At 33.9% G+C, this 22019-nt stretch overlaps 1 protein-coding gene across 1 annotated transcript in view; it reads left to right on the forward strand.

Annotated features, from left to right (window-relative positions):
* The window catches only part of LOC140044699 (uncharacterized), a 30261-nt gene that overhangs the window by 702 nt on the left and 7540 nt on the right, over positions 1-22019 (forward strand). The window contains exons 2-17 of the mRNA XM_072089328.1: positions 9596-9681; positions 11230-11904; positions 13011-13310; positions 13558-13848; positions 14238-14531; positions 15959-16243; positions 17107-17400; positions 17624-17935; positions 18201-18503; positions 18857-18910; positions 19407-19745; positions 19959-20087; positions 20342-20581; positions 21030-21164; positions 21342-21458; positions 21794-21907. Of these exons, the coding sequence (XP_071945429.1) occupies positions 9609-9681; positions 11230-11904; positions 13011-13310; positions 13558-13848; positions 14238-14531; positions 15959-16243; positions 17107-17400; positions 17624-17935; positions 18201-18503; positions 18857-18910; positions 19407-19745; positions 19959-20087; positions 20342-20581; positions 21030-21164; positions 21342-21458; positions 21794-21907 (3955 nt within the window). The 5' untranslated portion in view covers positions 9596-9608. The remainder of the gene's footprint in view (positions 1-9595; positions 9682-11229; positions 11905-13010; positions 13311-13557; positions 13849-14237; positions 14532-15958; positions 16244-17106; positions 17401-17623; positions 17936-18200; positions 18504-18856; positions 18911-19406; positions 19746-19958; positions 20088-20341; positions 20582-21029; positions 21165-21341; positions 21459-21793; positions 21908-22019) is intronic.

A 22019-nucleotide genomic window follows, 5' to 3' on the forward strand; every position in this document is an offset into this window, starting at 1 on the left:
CTTTTTATTTTTGGTTATCCGCAACGAAGTTGCAGGATAACCTCTTGTGATTGTACGAAATCATCATCATCTTTTTCTTAATCTTCTTTCTTTCTGTATGATTTTTGTGTAACGCTTTTCTCTAAAACTTGCAAACATAACATTTTGTTAACTATGTTAACATTTTGACATTTATGTAACGTCGTCAAGCGAAGCTTTTCATGATGTTTACAATTGCGCAACGTGACGTACGCGCGATTTAACGATTTTCTCGTATTTAACAAATGTCGAAAACCAAATAACATTTAAAAGTGAAACTTTGCAAAAGTTTAATTTATATCATGCGCTAACTTTCTGTTGAAAAAAAATTGCGTGTTTTATACAAAGTTACGCGCGCACGCGCATTTAAAATTTCAAAATGCGCAAAATTAATTTTTAATCAACTTTCTACGCGTTTCATGTCGTTTTAAGCATGTCAAAAATTCCCACGCGTGCGCACATTTTTACGTGTGCGGTGCGCACGTAGCATTGAAAACGTATTTTTTTCGCGTGATTTATTTTGTTCCAGCCTTTTCTAGTAATGTTACCAAATTTTAAACAATTTCGACTTAAAGATACGTCATACGAGCACGTCGAATTGGACAATTTGCGCGCGTTTCTTATGAAAAGGTTAAAAAAATCGTTTAAAATATGCCTTTTTTTAAACAGTCGTAATTTCTAAAGTAGACGGTCAAATTTTTGTGGATGACATATTCTAGAAGTAAATGAGTTGTAGATATCGGATCAGGTATTAATATGGCTAACCGGACATTGTGACGTCATCGTATGGCCACGCGAATATAAAATTTAGGATTTTTGTATCTTTCGTCATAGCTCATCACATTGAATAGAGCGCATCTCCACTTATCCGTTTTCTATTTTCACCCCGATTTTGATATTGTCTAGGTCAATCAACTATCTTTCGCATGAGTTAAAAATATTTTAATTTTTTTGACGTCATCATGCCTAAAAATTTATATCACGTGTGGCATCGATTTCATCTTTACAGTAAATTTTAATCTGTTATAGCTCGTAAAAATAAAATGTGATAATCACGATTAAAACTTTTTCTGGAAGCTATTGGATTGTAGATACGAAATTATGTAAAAATGTTGCCAATCGGATGTTGTGACGTCATCATATGGCCAGTTAAATAAAAAAGGTCGTATTTTCATCTTTTGCGTCATAATTCATTACATTTAAAAGAGCGCGCCTCAATATTTCACGTATTCAAATTTCTTCTACACGCTAATACGTTGTTGCTGAGATAATTTCCTTTCGGAATTGCTACCTTCGCGTTTCATTTTAAAACCGTCAACATGTTAAAAATTGCAATAAATAGCGGGTCCGTAATTTCACCTATTCTACACTGTATGTGATATGGATACAGATTATACTGTGTATACTATATATGAATTTAAATAATAAAATTCAGCAATAACAACATATCATATTCTTCAGTTCAGGTCATAATGCCAACGTGAACACTTCCTTTTGTCCTCAACCTATCCCCTTAATGTTAATGTTGCACCACTTGCGCGGCGGATAACCAAACTCGTCAAAGTGACGAGTTACATGTCTAGTTGGTTATCCGCAACGAAGTTGCAGGATAACCTCTTGTGATTGTACGAAATCATCATCATCATCAACTTTTTATTCTTCTTCTTTCTTTCTGTATGATTTTTGTGTAACGCTTTTCTCTAAAACTCGCAAACATAACATTTTGTTAACTATGTCAACATTTTGACATTTATGTAACGTCGTCAAGCGAAGCTTTTCATGATGTTTACAATTGCGCAACGTGACGTACGCGCGATTTAACGATTTTATCGTATTTAACATATGTCGAAAACCAAATAACATTTTAAAGTGAAACTTTTCAAAAGTTTAATTTATATCATGCGCTAAATTTCTGTTGAAAAAAAATTGCGTGTTTTACACAAAGTTACGCGCGCACGCACATTTAAAATTTCAAAATGCGCAAAATTAATTTATAATCAACTTTCTACGCGTTTCATGTCGTTTTAAGCATGTCAAAAATTCCCACGCGTGCGCACATTTCTACGTGTGCGGTGCGCACGTAGCATTGAAAACGTATTTTTTTCGCGTGATTTATGTTTTTCCAGCCTTTTCTAGTAATTTTACCAAATTTTAAACAATTTCGACTTAAAGATACGTCATACGAGCACGTCGAATTGGACAATTTGCGCGCGTTTTTTATGAAAAGGTTAAAAAATTCGTTTAAAATATGCCTTTTTTTAAACAGTCGTAATTTCTAAACTAGACGGTCAAATTTTTGTGGATGACATATTCTGGAAGTAGATGAGTTGTAGATATCGGATCAGGTATTAATATGGCTAACCGGACATTGTGACGTCATCGTATGGCCACGCGAATATAAAATTTAGTATTTTTATATCTTTCGTCATAGCTCATCACATTGAATAGAGCGCATCTCCACTTATCCGTTTTCCATTTTCACCCCGATTTTGATATTGTCTAGGTCAATCAACTATCTTTCGCATGAGTTAAAAATATTTTAATTATTTTGACGTCATCATGCCTAAAAATTTAAATCACGTGTGGCATCAATTTCATCTTTACAGTAAATTTTAATCTGTTATAGCTCGTAAGAATAAAATGTGATAATCACGATTAAAACTTTTTCTGGAAGCTATTGGATTGTAGATATGAAATTATGTAAAAATGTTGCCAATCGGATGTTGTGACGTCATCATATGGCCAGTTAAATAAAAAAGGTCGTATTTTCTTCTTTTTCGTCATAATTCATTACATTTAAAAGAGCGCGCATCAATATTTAACGTATTCAAATTTCTTCTACACGCTAATACGTTGTTGCTGAGATAATTTGCTTTCGGAATTGCTAACTTTGCGTTTCATTTTAAAACCATCAACATGTTAAAAATTGCAATAAATAGTGGGTCCCGTAATTTCACCTATTCTACACTGTATGTGATATGGATACAGATTATACTGTGTATACTATATATGAATTTAAATAATAAAATTCAGCAATAACAACAGATCATATTCTTCAGTTCAGGTCATAATGCCAACGTGAACACTTCCTTTTGTCCTCAACCTATCCCCTTAATGTTAATGTTGCACCACTTGCGCGGCGGATAACCAAACTCGTCAAAGTGACGAGTTACATGTCTAGTTCTTCTTTCTTTCTGTATGATTTTTGTGTAACGCTTTTCTCTAAAACTTGCAAACATAACATTTTGTTACCTATGTTAACATTTTGAAATTTATGTAACGTCGTCAAGCGAAGCTTTTCATGATGTTTACAATTGCGCAACGTGACGTACGCGCGATTTAACGATTTTCTCGTATTTAACATATATCGAAAACCAAATAACATTTTAAAGTGAAACTTTGCAAAAGTTTAATTTATATCATGCGCTAACTTTCTGTTGAAAAAAAATTGCGTGTTTTACACAAAGTTACGCGCGCACGCGCATTTAAAATTTCAAAATGCGCAAAATTAATTTATAATCAACTTTCTACGCGTTTCATGTCGTTTTAAGCATGTCAAAAATTCCCACGCGTGCGCACATTTTTACGTGTGCGGTGCGCACGTAGCATGGAAAACGATTTTTTTTCGCGTGATTTATGTTTTTCCAGCTTTTTCTAGTAATTTTACCAAATTTTAAACAATTTCGACTTAAAGATACGTCATACGAGCACGTCGAATTGGACAATTTGCGCGCGTTTTTTATGAAAATGTTAAAAAATTCGTTTAAAATATGCCTTTTTTTAAACAGTCGTAATTTCTAAACTAGAAGGTCAACTTTTTGTGGATGGGATATTCTGGAAGTAGATGAGTTGTAGATATCGGATCAGGTATTAATATGGCTAACCGGACATTTTGACGTCATCGTATGGCCACGCGAATAGAAAATTTAGGATTTTTGTATCTTTCGTCATAGCTCATCACATTGAATAGAGCGCATCTCCACTTATCCGTTTTCCATTTTCACCCCGATTTTGACATTGTCTAGGTCAATCAACTATCTTTCGCATGAGTTAAAAATATTTTAATTTTTTTGACGTCATCATGCCTAAAAATTAATATCACGTGTGGCAGTAATTTCATCTTTACAGTAAATTTTAATCTGTTATAGCTCGTAAGAATAAAATGTGATAATCACGATTAAAACTTTTTCTGGAAGCTATTGGATTGTAGATACGAAATTATGTAAAAATGTTGCCAATCGGATGTTGTGACGTCATCATATGGCCAGTTAAATAAAAAAGGTCGTATTTTCATCTTTTGCGTCATAATTCATTACATTTAAAAGAGCGCGCATCAATATTTCACGTATTCAAATTTCTTCTACACGTTAATACGTTGTTGCTGAGATAATTTGCTTTCGGAATTACTACCTTCGCGTTTCATTTTAAAACCGTCAACATGTTAAAAATTGCAATAAATAGCGGGTCCCGTAATTTCACCTATTCTACACTGTATGTGATATGGATACAGATTATACTGTCTATACTATATATGGATTTAAATAATAAAATTCAGCAATAACAACATATCATATTCTTCAGTTCAGGTCATAATGCCAACGTGAACACTTCCTTTTGTCCTCAACCTATCTCCTTAATGTTAATGTTTCACCACTTGCGCGGCGGATAACCAAACTCGTCAAAGTGACGAGTTACATGTCTAGTTATTCTTCTTCTTTCTTTCTGTATGATTTTTGTGTAACGCTTTTCTCTAAAACTCGCAAACATAACATTTTGTTAACTATGTTAACATTTTGACATTTATGTAACGTCGTCAAGCGAAGCTTTTCATGATGTTTACAATTGCGCAACGTGACGTACGCGCGATTTAACGATTTTATCGTATTTAACATATGTCGAAAACCAAATAACATTTTAAAGTGAAACTTTGCAAAAGTTTAATTTATATCATGCGCTAAATTTCTGTTGAAAAAAAATTGCGTGTTTTACACAAAGTTACGCGCGCACGCACATTTAAAATTTCAAAATGCGCAAAATTTATTTATAATCAACTTTCTACGCGTTTCATGTCGTTTTAAGCATGTCAAAAATTCCCACGCGTGCGCACATTTCTACGTGTGCGGTGCGCACGTAGCATTGAAAACGTATTTTTTTCGCGTGATTTATGTTTTTCCAGCCTTTTCTAGTAATTTTACCAAATTTTAAACAATTTCGACTTAAAGATACGTCATACGAGCACGTCGAATTGGACAATTTGCGCGCGTTTTTTATGAAAAGGTTAAAAAATTCGTTTAAAATATGCCTTTTTTTAAACAGTCGTAATTTCTAAACTAGACGGTCAAATTTTTGTGGATGACATATTCTGGAAGTAGATGAGTTGTAGATATCGGATCAGGTATTAATATGGCTAACCGGACATTGTGACGTCATCGTATGGCCACGCGAATATAAAATTTAGTATTTTTGTATCTTTCGTCATAGCTCATCACATTGAATAGAGCGCATTTCCACTTATCCGTTTTCCATTTTCACCCCGATTTTGATATTGTCTAGGTCAATCAACTATCTTTCGCATGAGTTAAAAATATTTTAATTTTTTTGACGTCATCATGCCTAAAAATTTAAATCACGTGTGGCATCAATTTCATCTTTACAGTAAATTTTAATCTGTTATAGCTCGTAAGAATAAAATGTGATAATCACGATTAAAACTTTTTCTGGAAGCTATTGGATTGTAGATATGAAATTATGTAAAAATGTTGCCAATCGGATGTTGTGACGTCATCATATGGCCAGTTAAATAAAAAAGGTCGTATTTTCATCTTTTTCGTCATAATTCATTACATTTAAAAGAGCGCGCATCAATATTTAACGTATTCAAATTTCTTCTACACGCTAATACGTTGTTGCTGAGATAATTTGCTTTCGGAATTGCTAACTTCGCGTTTCATTTTAAAACCATCAACATGTTAAAAATTGCAATAAATAGCGGGTCCCGTAATTTCACCTATTCTACACTGTATGTGATATGGATACAGATTATACTGTGTATACTATATATGAATTTAAATAATAAAATTCAGCAATAACAACAGATCATATTCTTCAGTTCAGGTCATAATGCCAACGTGAACACTTCCTTTTGTCCTCAACCTATCCCCTTAATGTTAATGTTGCACCACTTGCGCGGCGGATAACCAAACTCGTCAAAGTGACGAGTTACATGTCTAGTTTAACTTATTATTGTATTGTATATTTGTAAAACCGAGGGTAAAAACCGAGGGTAAAAACCGAGGGTAAAAACCGAGGGTAAAAACCATCTGTACTATGTACGCACGTATAATGTTTAAATACACAGACCTTTCTTCTCTCGTTCTTTACTTGGCTTGCTCTCTCAACCATAAAGGTTTTACAAGATAAGTCTACTATAAATTCAAAAGTATGAAATGTAGAATACATTCACAGTAATCGAACAGTATATAAAAGTATTAGCAGTGAAGAGTTAAATTATTATAACTAGATGGCACGCTCGCTTCGCTCGCGTACCATCTAGGGGTGCTCACAGATGGTTCTCGAATACAGTAGAATCCACGGACGGGGACTTTTTTGGGACACTAAACAAAAACGGAAGTGTCCCCCTAATTGGGGTATTCAGAAATAGAGACAACAAAACCAATACTGGATTCCATAAAGGACAATTAATTTATGTGGATTAAAGAAATTAGGGAGAAATGGAAATGTATGTACGGGAATTGGGCGGCGGCACGTGGTTGTGGTGATGGAACCGCAGTAATAAAGTTGATTGTATTTATATATTATAAGAACCAAACTAAATAAATAGACCTAGACATTCTGCGAAATGGAAATCGGAAATTCAAGCTCCTATTCAGTGAAAAATTAAACTGTAGTCTACCTAAATATTTAGGGCAAATCATCGGTTGTGGTGTTGAACTTCCTGTAAACATTTGTGTGAACCAAACTGGGTCGAATTTCTGTCATGAGTACTGATTTGTTGGCCTGTGATTTATGACGCCTAAGGGATCTATCTAGACTTATTTTTTAGAATAATGTACGTACCTGTCAGATACAATTGTCTTGTGTCGTATAATAAATAAGTACTGTAATAGTTACTGAAGTTACTATTACAATCTCGTCAATGAAAACACGAAAATGTATATGCACTTACTTATGAAAACGTATACAGTATTATACTCAGTTATTGAAACAGTAGGTTTAAAAAAGTTTCGTTTGTCTGTAAAATGATGTAATCAAGCTGTTTACATGAGTCTTAATTTATAAGCACATCAATAATAAAATAGTTTATCTATCCTGTAATTGGCGAGATTATGGTCGCTGTTGAATGAAATAAAGCCAATCGGTATCATATTTGTACAGAAACGTTTTCGCGGCCGAAGGGTGTAACCTAAATTCGTTGTATTATCGTCAAGAACTAACTGTAACTAAACTTACATAGAAAGTAGGGTATCATAAATTTGGCCTTAGCACTCGGGGGAGTGGCTAAGATGAAGTCCGTGGGACTACTAAATATAAATTGTAATGAACCTCGAGGGACATAAAAAGGAATATTTCATGTTTCATTATCAATGTATAATAAATGGAAACTGTTTACCGATTAAAATAATAGAAATTGGTTTTTTAACATTTTCCGAACCTATTGCAAGTTTATTCTCAAAGGGCCCATATATTTACCTACCGTATGTGTTAAACCAAGGGCTCATAAATTTACCTACAGTACTTGTGTTAAACCAAACTGGATGTTCCATTCATCGCAAATCAATACATTTGTATAATCGTATATTAAATCTATCAAAATAGTATTTTTTAAAGAAAATCGGCCTGTCTTCAACATTATGATGGTGTACTCTAGCAATCTATCAAAATAGTATTTTTAAAAGAAAATCGGCCTGTCTTCAACATTATGATGGTGTACTCTAGCTGTTCAACCGGTTTTCAGCTATTAAAAACAATTATCGTAGGAGGAGATAGGAAAATGCGAAGCCTCCTCGCTATGTAACATTAGGGTTGAGGGATGGGAAAGCGGATAGGTACAAAGAGGAACAATTTTTAAATATATTCTTTATCCACTGAGTAACGAAATATTTTGTTCATGTTTTATAGGCCTATAAATAATATACCTCTAAATACAGTAGGCCTAAAACATTTGCGATTTAATACTTTGTTAAAACTGTCACTGTCATAATCGATTGAAATATTAAAGTACATGTCATGATACACCACTACGACGTTTATATTTTTGGTAATTATTAATTAATACAAACGTTGAGAAGGAACTGTCAGTATAAAGTTTATTTGTATATCTAACAGTAGAGCCTATCCACAGTCTCAGTAATAAAGTTTATTTGTATATATTTTTATATTACATCTAACAGTACGAACATTCACAGTAAGAAATGTTCGATTCAAATGAAAAATAGTTAATAGGTATTTACAGTATTGTCAAAGTATTGCAAGTTTATTCTCAAAGGGCCCATATATTTACCTACCGTATGTGTTAAACCAAGGGCTCATAAATTTACCTACAGTACTTGTGTTAAAACTCTGGCAGACTGAGAGATTGGGATGTTCCATTCATCGCAAATCAATACATTTGTATAATCGTATATTAAATCTATCAAAATAGTATTTTTTAAAGAAAATCGGCCTGTCTTCAACATTATGATGGTGTACTCTAGCTGTTCAACCGGTTTTCAGCTATTAAAAACAATTATCGTAGGAGGAGATAGAAAAATGCGAAGCCTCCTCGCATTTTTTTGGCGGGTATTTTTCAAGATGGACATCCATTAGACAGTGTATACCACGATCGGAAAACACCCCTATTTGGGGCAAATCTTTGAACCTAAATTCGTTTTAATCGTCAATAACTAATTATCTAACTCAATTTAATTAGTAAACAGGGTTACATCAGGCGGTTAAAATCAGTACCGAAAGTACGAACCAACTTTACATACCATCGAGTGAAAATTCTAGAAGTAAGGCGCGATTTACCGAATTTTGCCCTTACGTAAATTTATATATAGATCCCTGGTATTGGATTATTAATTAGTTCTGACCTCACAAGCATATCAGTTTTAAACTGAGTAACGAATATTCCTTTTTTATAATTAAAAAAAAAAATTAAAATAAATTTTCAATTTAAACATCCTGTGCCTTGATTAATAAATTGTAATTTATTGTAATTTATATTGTAATATGGCACAACGTTGCTTATGAAATACGTTTTACAATATCCTTTTTAATTGTGGTATACAAAGTGAAAAACGTGTGTTGATGTCTCTTCTCAAGCTCGAAATTCAAGTTTTAGTTTTGTGTGTGCGTGTTTGGTTTCGACTTCAGAGGGAATACGTTAAGTTGGATCACATGATTTTTCAGATGTCACTTAAAAAACTTAACTGACTATCGCAAGTGTATTACGTACTTTTAATATACATGTTCTAATGTTTGATGGGTGGCACCGGCATTGTATTACAAGCGCACAATCCATTATTCTGAAATAGATTTGCAGTATATTATAATAAAGTTACTTATTTCTCCTCAGATAGTTTACTGTAATGGCCGCTTGTCTTCATGTTATAAAACTGTTTATGCTGTTTTCGTCTTTAGCCTCAAGTGCTGATAGCAATGGTTCGTTTATTATTTGTATAGCTCTTTTTACATCATCATCATTAACATCATTAAAACCATGCTGTGGGTTTTTATGAAGCCTACACTGTATGCTACAGTTGGCCTTTATTATTAGGTGATGATTTAATTCATTAACAGCTGGACAGATTGTATGTGTAACATACTTCTTTCATTCAGATTCAGCATTATTCTTCTTCTTCTTCTTTTTTTTCTTCTTCTTCTTCTTCTTCAAGATGTTGCATTCAATTGCGGAACGTATCCCTCCTCCAAATCTCTTCATTTACTTCTCTCGTTTGCTATTCTGAACCAGTTTCATATTTATCATCTCGATCCGTCTCAGTTTGGGTTTTCTCTTTTCCTTGATTGCCAAAGCAAACTCCTACTTGTCCATCTATTATCACGCAGTCTTGCAACGTGGCCTGTCCATCTCCAATTATTTTTAACAACTAGGTGGTACGCTCAGATGGTTCTCACATAGTAAACTCAGCGTAAAAAACTGGCGATTTCAAATGTACGTGCCACAGGACTATAAAATACATGTTTAGAGAAACGAATAAATAGACACGGTGATTCGTATGTAGTCAACTAAAATTAGCACCTGGGGAATACTTCCAAAAGAGAAACTTGTCACAAAATTAGTTCAACTTTTTGAGTGTGTTTTGTGAAGGATGGTGAAAAGGATGGGTGCAAAGAGAAACAATGTTTAAATAAATGAATTTATCCTCTCAGTAACGAAATAAGTTTTACAAATAATATACCACTAAACACAGTAAGACATAATTTGTTAAAACTGTCACTGTCATAGTCGATTGAAATAGTAAAGTTCATGTAACGATACACCACTACGACGTTTATATTTGTGTAATTATTAATTAATACAAACGTTGAGAAGCAACTATCAGTAATAAAGTACCCACACTCACAGTAAGAAATTTGCGATTCAAATGGCGATCAAAAATATACCTAAAGTTTATACCCCAAGGGCCCATAAATGTACCTACTTGTGTTATACCAAATAGTTATACTGGGAGATTGAGAGATTGGCATGTTCCATTTATCGCTAAGCAATACGTTTGTGTAAAATATTAAATCTATCAAAATAGTTTTTTTAAAGAAAATCGGCTTTTCTTCAACATTATGATTCTATCCTCGAGCTGTTTAACCAATTTTCAACTATTAAAACAATTATCGTAGATAGATAATGCCAAACATCCTCGTATTATTGTGTACCGGTATTTTTCAGCATCTAAATCCATTTGACAGTGTATACCACGATCGGAAAACACCCTTATTTGGGGAAAATCGTAAAACCCCAATTCGTTTTAATCGTCAATAAATAATTATCTAACTCAATAATTAGTAAACAGGGTTACACATCAGGTGGTTAAAAAATAGTGCCGAACGTACGAATTTATATACCATCGAGTAAAAATTCTAGAAGTAACGCACGATTTACCGAATTTTGCCTTTACGTAAATTTATTATAATATATTTTTTAATCTTTCTAATTAACTGATCTATATTGCTATCCTTTTTCGTTTCTTTTAGATTCAACTTTGTATCCAGATCCAGTCACCACATATCCAGATACAACCTCATATCCACATACAACCTCGTATCCAGATAGAACCTTATATCCAGATTCAACCTCATATCCAGAATCAACCTCATATCCAGATACAACCTCATATTCAGATACAACCTTGTATCCAGATACAAAGTTATATCTAGAAACAACCTCGAATCCGGATTCAACCTCATATCCAGATACAAAGTTATATCTAGATACAACCTCAAATCCAGATTCAAGCTCATATCTAGATTCAACCTCGTATCCCGATTCAACCATAGCCTTATATCCAGATTCAACCTCGAATCCAGATTCAACCTTAGCTTTATATCCAGATACAACCTCATATCCAGATTCAACCTCATATCCACATTCTACCTCATATCCAGATACAACCTCATATCCAGATTCAACCTCATACCCAGATTCCACATCATATCCATATTCAACATTAGCCCTATATCATCCAGATACAACCTCATATTCAGATTCAACCTTAGCCTTATATTCAGATACAACTTCATATTCAGATTCAACCTCATATCCACATTCTATCTCATATCTAGATTCCACCTCATATCCAGATTCAACATTAGTCATATATCCAGATTCAACCTTATATTCTGATTCAACATCGTCCGAATATTTTTACTGTGAGTGTAACGAATATTATTGATTTTGCAGTTCAGCTATAGTATACAAATAATGAATGTTTATGAGTGTAATGATACAAATAATGGCATGAGGTGAATGATGAAAGGTTATATGAACGAGGCAACGCCGAGTTGATATAACCTTTCATCATTCACCAAATGCCATTATTTGTACCATTACACGAATATTAAACATTCATTATTTGTTTTATATAACATCTAAATAGATTCCTGTCATTTGAATCAAATATGAGCTAGCCCTAGACAAGAGGCCTACATTTCATTCAGATTGATTAAAACAGTAACATTTGTTTTTTAATTTTATAATATTAAATGTTATATTTATATGGATTTTATAAACACACCTACTTTAGTGTTAATTATGTCAACAAACGACCAAACAATCCTATGCCTAGCAAGGCTAAAACGACTAGGATAGGCCTAGCCTAATACTAACAGGCCTAGCTAGGCTAGACCTAGTACTACTACTACTCTAGTAGGCCTAGGCCTAGTACTAGATTGGCTGAAAGGCAAACTTCGACAGACAATTGGAACTTATCTTGGCTAATTATGGTTTTTCCAACGTCTTGTAGGGATGTCCCCATTAAATTCTAAAAACGATCTAAAGCTAATTTAAATGCCTTTTTGAATGAAATTAGTACATATAGGCCTATCTCCAAATCGTACACAAAAATCTGCTGCTGTTGCATATCTCGCGGTGGTGTTTACAAATAACAGAGGCAGGACGACCGGTGGCGCTGTTGTATTTCAATGTAGTTTTTGTATTCTAAATTTTTTTTCATCCGCGAAACGTTTTTTGTTTTCCGTACACAAAATGTTTAAAAAAGTACTATTAAACGATCGTTTAATAGTGCGTACTATTGCATGCCATGTGACCCACAATCGTCCAATCAAATGACAGGAATTTATTTAGGTGTTATATAATATCAATTATTGAATTGTTATGATTATTAAACCAGTTATGATCATCTTTTGGCACACTGTAGTAATCAGGCTGCATCAATAATAATTGTAATAATTCATTTGGTTTAATATAATCATTTTTCCTACCATTGTAACATTTGTCATTGTCAATTGTTTGCAAGATGGATTTATAACTCTTGTTGGTGGCAATGTAAGAAGAGAAGGTCGCATTCAACTGGGAGGTTATATTTTTGGTACTGTTTGTTCTATTGGTTGGACCGAAGCTGATGCTTCATTAGTCTGTGAGAGTCTTGGTTATGAAGGTGTTGAAGAACATTTAGTGCATAGATTCGGAGAAGGAACTGGGAAAATTTGGTCGAATATTAGTGGTTGTATTGGAGATCCTACGTGTACTCCAACGGATTCAACGGAAGATCCACAATGCACTCATGCAAATGATGTCGGGATAGTATGTTCACCTTGTAAGTAAACAGGGAGATTTGTTACGACTAACCTAGGCCAGGTCAACCGATGTGTCGGCGGTCGTCGCCTGAACCCAGAATCCGTCAAATCTGTGTCGAGGTGGGGATCGCGGAAACACGTCCAAATAATTTCCTCATGTGCACAATCGAAAGCTTCTAATATTAAATTGTAATTTCAGAAATCATGTGTGAACCACTTTGAAGCTTAATAACAAACGCTTCAACTTGTTTACCCCTTTTTTTAAAGTGACAATTCGACTTGATGGTGGTGAGAATCGGAATGAAGGGCGTGTAGAGTTCAATTATTTTGGTAAGTTTTCAACAATAAGGGATCTACATATCACCGAAGCCGACGTCATTTGTCGTTCGCTTGACTTTCCTTCTGCTGTGTTCTCGGATTGCTGTGGAATCTATGGTACTGCTTTTGACTTGCCTTCTTATTATGTCGAATGTGGGGGAAATGAGAAAGATTTATCTGGATGTTTGATGTATGCTTCTTATGATATTGATCAACAGTCTGGGATTAGATGTTCAACTGGTAAGAAAATGCAATGCAACATTTTTTGTTATTACAGTATATATATTTAAAGGTATCTGATGAGTTTAGAATTTCTTTTAAATATGTTAACATTTTCAACAAATTTAACCTGCACTGGTTATGTCAATGATAGTAAATGTATGACCATTATGACACATTTACAACTAATAGTATTTTCTTATAAAGATTTAGTTTATATAAAGTCTTATTTCACAATATATTATTATAATACCAGCTCCTTAATTTTAGTACTGGGCCTACATCTGTATCAAAATGACGGAGAGAAGATTCTGGGTGACAATTATTATAGAGATAAACTGATAGATAGATAGATAGGCCTATTTTAAATATTAATTTATCTTTTAATAGTGGTTATGATATTTCCTCAGATGGCGTAAGATTAACGGGACAGTTTGAATCAGACGGACTACTTGAAATCTTCACAAGCTCTGCGTGGCATAAAGTATGTTCGGTTGATTTTAACATTAAAGTTGGCGAAGTAATCTGCAGTCAACTCAACTTTGACGGTGTTTTAAATGTCACTGACATTGACAGTGACAACGGAACAACAACCATACGAGAAATTAGTTGCACAGGAATGGAAATTAGATTTGAAGAATGCTCTTTCAATATTGTGCCTGAACAAATGTGCACAAGTTTTGTGAAGCTGTCATGCATTAGAAGTAAGCAACACGTACAAAGATACAGACAGTAATAAGCAGGGAAACAACATGGAGTCGATTTAGGGGCGTGTTATGTAGGGTCATTTTTAAATTATCCTCTATGCAGTACAAATCTCAACACATTTATGTTATACAAACATTGATTATGCAATAGACTTCTGTAGTCTAGTCTGTATTTTTTTTTTGTTAATCCACCGGTGGTTTAATTTTTGTCTGAACAAATTCGAGTAGTATATATATATATATATATATCGGTATATTTATTCAAAATTCACATACAAATTACATACATGGCAGCACATGGCTGAATTGCATATGTATTACATTATAAAAACTATTTAAACTATAATCACTATCAACAAAACATACATATATAAAAACGAATAAATTAGACTGCAGTTACCTCAAATAATACAAGCAAAAAAAAAAAATTACAGTTTGTTCAAAAGTTCAACCATAAAAGGGACAGGACTAGTTTGGAAACGTTTTGTTTTATAACTATAGTTTTCCACTTTACGATTATGTCTAAGGGTCATGCAGGATCTATACTGAGGGGCAGGGAACCAGGTGGAGAATTGACCAGAGGCGTGTGCTTTAGAGGCAAAAACCTTGCAAGAGTGCCATCTTCTTGTGTGGAGTGGTTGAAGATTTAAAATGGCAAGAGAATCCGAGTATGTTGTATACTCATTGCCCAACACAATCTTGCAGACACGCTTCTGAATCTTTTCCACCTGATTCACCTGTCCCTGCGTAAGACCTGCATACCACAAAGGGGCTGCATACTCAAGCACCGGTCTCAGATAACCTTTATAAACAGAAATAAGTTCATTCATCTTTTACCAATATTATATTCAGCCTATAACCAAGACATTTTACATTAGAATGTCTACTTTGGACACCCATATTTAGATCTTTTCAGAAAACATCATTTTGGTTAACTCATGCGCGAACATGTCTAGTAAACAAACTTTTTAAATAATTAGTATAAATATGAAACGCCATGTGTGCCAAAATATGTATCTTTTACCAATATTATATTCAGCCTATAACCAAGACATTTTACATTAGAATGTCTACTTTAGACACCCATATTTAGATCTTTTCAGAAAACATCCTTTTTAGAGGAAACCTCTTTTTTGGCCTACACGTAAAACGAGGGACAGAAATTGTGTATTACTAGCCTACAGACTCTCTATTGAGTCTCGAAAGTTTCCCTTTAATATTTGTCCACTGTTGTAAACATAAGACATTCTTCATCCAGCTACAACATTTTTAGTAGTGTTTTCCAATATACATGAGAATGTATATGACCTTTAATCAACAAAATATTGTTTCCTTGACAGAAAAAAATGTTTTAATAATGCAATACTGCAGCTAATAATCGTAGGCCATTTGTCTATAATAATTTGTATTAATAATATTTACAGGTGGATCAAGATTTGCTGATGGGTATACTAGGAACTCGGGGTATGCGCAGGCATATATAACTAGTAAATGGAATTATATTTGCGACAGTGAAAGAAGAGTTACTGAGTTTATCTGCTTACAGAAGCAATCAACTGGTGTTGACTTAGTACGAAACCAATACCTATTCTACGATTTTGATGATGAATACGCCGATTGTGACATCACACCTGAAAACAGTCTACAATGTAATCAAACCTCGGTTGATTGTTTTACTTTTTATCTTATTTACACGGAATGCTCAACAGGTATGGTATTTGATTGTTTTGTGTGCCATTCCGAAGTCCAAATCCTTCCTCTAATTTAAGCTTGGTTAACTCATGCGCGAACATGTCTAGTAAACACAAATAAATAAATCCTAAAAAAATATAAATGTTGAATTTTGTTATTGTTTCTTTTGCCTATCTGGATATTGAATTATTTCTTCAAAATACCAAACTAAACATTTTGGCAAATTTTAGCCTAATACAGGTAAAATTAGCAATAGAAGTGACGGTACAAATCTTTTGTATGTTAACAACAGTGAAAACTCATAAGCCATGCACTTGTGACGTAACAGAAATTTACGACGAATGGCTGTACGGCGAGCACGCGCGGCGATATCGTAAATCTCGTGATTGTTCTGAAATCATATGTACATCCCTAATACGTTGTTAAAATATGGTTCTCGGTCAAGTTGTTCTTTAATGTTCGGATTAATATTTTTCAATAACTGCTTTAAAATCAGAACGTTCATCCATAATATTTGTCATGGTCATCCGCATTATTACCATGCTGTCCGTCAATTTTAAGCCTCTGATAACAAATACAGTATAATGTCATTATAACGATAATCATCTTGTTATAATACACACTGGTCTCTGTGCCATGAACCTCGAGTACAAATCCCTCGTTCTCCGTATTTATGCCATTTGGGGATTACGTCATTATTTAATCACGAGGTTCATGGCACAGAGACCAGTGTGTATTATAACAAGATGATTATCGTTATATTGTATTTGTCTGAGTTACTCTCCGCTATTGAAAATATATATTTCAATAGCGGAGAGTAACTCATTTGTTATAAATATAAGCTTATGAGATAATAATAATGTACTGCAATTTTATTTAGATGTTGTACGAATCAAGGGAGGAGGTCATCGTGGATTTGTTCAAATCTTCAAAGATGGTAAATGGAATTATATTTGCAGTGAAAACTGGAATGTTCAGACTACTGAGCTTGCTTGTAAAGAACTCAACTTTGGCTCCACTTCTACAGTGACTGGTGTTGGTGTAAACACAACCACTGTAGTACCCGATGCTCAGATCATTATGTGTGATGGAAGTGAATCGAGTTTGCTGAATTGTCAATTTGATACCAACATGCAATGTAAACGTCATGCTGTACAAGTCACGTGTTCTGAGGGTGATAATTTGTGATATTTTGCTACACGACTATTGTACTATTATTGTATTATTTTTGTATAAATTAATTAAATTTGTCTAGACCTATCCATATTATTTACTTATTTACTGTCACACTCGTACCATGTTGATGATAAGGAGTATGGGTATTTAGCAAGAATAGGATTACCTGTAGTAACTAGTGCTGATAAGTAACGACATATTTATTTTATCTTAATATACAGTTGGTATACGTCTTAGAGGATCGCCAGTAAAGCATGCTGGTCGGGTGGAAATATACAACAACAATCAGTGGTGGACGGTTTGCGATGATTATTGGGATACCAATGACGCGAACGTGGCATGCATTATGTCGGGTTATACTGGAGCCACCAGAGGGTATCGCGAGGCAGCGTTTGGTGAAGGGGTTGGTCCTATTTTGCGCTATGATTTTTTTTGTGACGGTGATGAAGACGACTTATTTGATTGCCCATTTGGTACACATTTCGATGGATTCTGTTCACATTACGAAGATGCAGGAGTGATTTGTTCTACAGGTACGTTTCAGATCTTTGTATATGTGTACCAAAATAATCCAAAGGCATAAGACCGTAAAGGAGTATGACTGGGTTTACATGCAAAATTCACACATTTTATACTTTTTATACTATAAAAAAAACACTACAAGACCTTGAGAGCTTATCGAAACATCCCGTCTTAATGTATGCCCTTTCACGGAATCGTCGAGTAATTGATTTTATTGTGTGCCGTGATTGTAATTTTTAAGATTAATTAAAGTGAATGTTTTCTTCCCTTTAACAGATATAATTCGTCTTTCTGATGGAAGCCCATCTGCTGGTAGGGTTGAACTATTTATCAATGGCCAATGGGGAACGATTTGTGACGATAACTGGGACATAAATGATGCCAATGTTGTTTGCCAACAATTAGGCTTTGTCCGAGCTTCTAACGCATACGACAAGGCTAGATTTGGTCCTGGCAAAGGTCCAATACATTTTGATGAAGTTCAGTGTGCGGGAAACGAAACTGATATCTTACTGTGTAACACTAAAAGTATTCATGATTGTGAACATTCTGAAGACGCAGCGGTGTCCTGTGTTTCTGGTAAATATTGAACAAAATATATAAGTTTGGGTTTTTTTTTCACAGTAGATTTTCCGTCAGGTTGGGTATCTTTTTTCTAGTCAGACGAATATGTGGTGAATATTAATTTACAACATTTTGTTGTTTCATATTTTTTTTTGGACCAATTAGTTTTGGCGAGTTAAGCTGTGACCGAGTTTACTTGGGCCGAGTTGCCTTGGGGTCGAGTTATGTATGGTATAATAGATGATTAAATATCAAATTACTTTCATCAATACGTAAAGCAATAGCGAGTATATAGGCCTAACCATTAATTGACGCTCCGTTTATAAGAATCAACCTTAGTTCATTGTTGTATTATTTGTCTAATTTAGATTCATTTGTTACTCCAGCATGGTTAAAACCATTTAACAGTATTCAGACGAAAGGTAAGTTAGCATAAGGTCAGTAATAATAAAGTAAATGTTATATTAATGAACAACAATAAGAATTATTATTCACATCTGTTCCAACATATTTTTCATATTCTATAACATACTCATTTTATATTTATTTTCCAAAAGAAATGAAAATGGATAAGAATACAAGCAAAAGCATAAGTTTATAGAATAAGATAAAATGAAGCGATAATATTCACAGTAATAAACATAAACAAAAGAAAAGTAAAACATTTAATTTTACAAAATAAAAATAGCTTCTTTGAAACAAGCTTAGAAATGTTAGACGATACCAATTTTGTTGAAAGAGCTATAGTGTAAAAACGGAGTATCTATCAGAGATCTTTATCAACTGACTGCTTGTTGAATCCAATAGATTCAGAACCAGTTACAGAATAGAATTCTTGGTAATTTAAATTAAGCGAATCAGCAAATCACCCATCATAAATATTGAATATTCAACAAAGTGTTCAATTTTTGTTTGCAGGTTGTAAAGACTATTGGTTTCAAAACGATAATTCTTGTCTAACAGTTATACATACAGAGTATAGTACTACGCTTTCCGAATTGTCTTGTCCAGAAGGATCGTCAGTTCTTTCAGTAGACACAGAAGTAGGAATGTTTAGAGAATATCTTCGAATACTCTATTACTATTATGAAGAAATCACTCTTCAGGTATATCTTTGGCAAGATGGTGAATCAGAAATGTGCACCTTTTTAAATCTTACTGGTAGTACTGGAGTGGGCCTAACATGGGCTATGATTAATGTACCGACAATACAATGTAACTACGTCGATGCTTATGTATGTAAAATGGATATTGAAGGTACAGTAATTATAATGTCACTATGGCATTGTTCATTTGTATATTAATCATCTACTGATGATAATATTATTATTAATATTAAGTCGAGGTATGTGGTTATCACGTGTTCAACAAAATTCTATAGAAAGAGGTTCAGTACAACATACAGTATTTTTTAAATATACACCATCACATACCTAACATTTTAAAGTATTTATTAAATTTAAATTTTAGATCAATCTCAAACATGTTCAAGCAATCAATTCAGATGTTTATCTGGCGCTTGTATTCTAAAATCGTTACAATGTGACGGAAACTTCGATTGCCCTGACAACAGCGATGAAGATGAACAATGTATTCAAGGTAATATAGTAGGCCTATATCAGTATTACTCTCGAGATATTCTCGTGTATTTCACGGTGGGATTTCGCGACGTATGCATCTGAAGGGAATTCTTTCTTCTGCGCAGACAAAAATGTATAGGCCGAATGAAGATAGTTACCACCGGTAAAGTACTATAGGCCAGGAGTGAGTAGTTCTTCTTTAGAAGAATGGCTATAGCCTAGGCTTCGCATATTTCATATGTATCAATATTATTGCGGGTTTTCTTATTTTAGAGTGTTTCGATTCGTTGGACGGCCACGACTATCGAGGGACAAAGAACAAGACAACAAATGGAATACGTTGTATAAAATGGACAAGTAATTTTAAAGGAACTGATGCGATATATCCAGTAGATTACATTGGAAAAGGTATTGGTGATCACAACTTTTGTCGGAATCCAAACGGAAGACAACAGCCATGGTGTTATACAGAGGATTTTTATGAAGTAGAAGATTGTGAAATTCCAGTTTGTGGTAAAGAAATGGATATCAGAGTTGTTTACCATATCATGTTTTTTTTTGTATATTTCGTTGCCTTATAGATGCACCTTGCACTATTTGGGCAAGTGCCACTGTGTGTGTAAAAATAAAAGTGTAAACTCCAAATAATAATAGTATTATTATATTGTATACGGTATTCGTTTAAAACAATTAAGGCCATCTCAGAGAGCGTCGTACGACGAGGCCCCCGACGAGTTGTCTCGAAGAATAAAATAAAATATGTTCTCGCGATGACGACCTAAAACCTACGCTCGACGCACTAACTCCTCAAGACGACTCGTCTCGTCAGGATTCAACAATTCAACACCGACGAGTCAAGACGTTTCGTTTCAACAAAACCTATTAATTTTTGGTAACAAGTTGTTTGTAGGCCTACAACTATTTATTTGGTTATAACACAATATCATTTTTTTTTTTTTAGATCAAGTTTCAGATGCAGATTTAAACAATTGTCCAATAACAAGCTTCCAGTGTTTATCAGGTCATTGTATTTCCTATTCATTCCGTTGTGACCATAAACTAGACTGCCCAGATAGCTCAGATGAACAAGATTGTAGTAAGTTTATGTTCACATGACTGTTATTGTTATTTTGGATAAAGATTTGTGCAAAAAACAAAAATAAATAATTGTATACTTTGTTAATAGCGCACCGCATAGTGACTTGTTAGGCGCACTCACTGGACCACTAAGTTCTTTAAAATGCGCATAATACATGTTTTTTTTTAATGGTAGTATTCAGGAATTGCACCGATGTCGAGTTTTCCTGTGATAATGGACGCTGTTTACAATCTTCATTGCAATGTAACAGAATTAAAGACTGTTTAGATGGAACAGACGAACTAAAATGTGGTAGGCGGTTTTTCTTGAATAATGTCATAACATTAGCACAACATTTTATTGTAAGGGGAGTTTACAGTTGGAGAGATTTGTTGGATTTTACAATGTATTATGCCTCATGTAATGTATACAACAACAAAAGACTGATAGTTTGTAGATACAAAATGGGAAGATCTTTAATGTATGGAAAATTAGACGTTAAACTAGTCGTTGAAGGTGAAGCCTGGAACGTGCCACACTGCAACTGCAATTGTATTAAAATAATTTCGCTCGAGCAACAAAAGTGCTCTCTATATCCATTTATTTTTTCTGGTGCCAGTGTCACTTTATAAAGTTATCTTTATCAGGTGAATGCAGCTCAGGTTTTTTACGATGTAGTGATGGTAAATGTTTGCACCCAAAATTCAAATGTGATCGAATAAGCGATTGTCCGAAAAGAATTGATGAGCCTAATGATTGCCGTAAGTCGTATCATTCTTTCAACAATCATTAATTGTAATAATCATCAGCAGAATATTAAAATAAATCATCGGGATAAAACCGATAAAATTGTAAATTACTATATTGAATGAG

The sequence above is a fragment of the Antedon mediterranea genome, chromosome 3 (genome assembly GCF_964355755.1).
Source record: "Antedon mediterranea chromosome 3, ecAntMedi1.1, whole genome shotgun sequence".
Lineage (NCBI taxonomy): Eukaryota > Metazoa > Echinodermata > Crinoidea > Comatulida > Antedonidae > Antedon > Antedon mediterranea.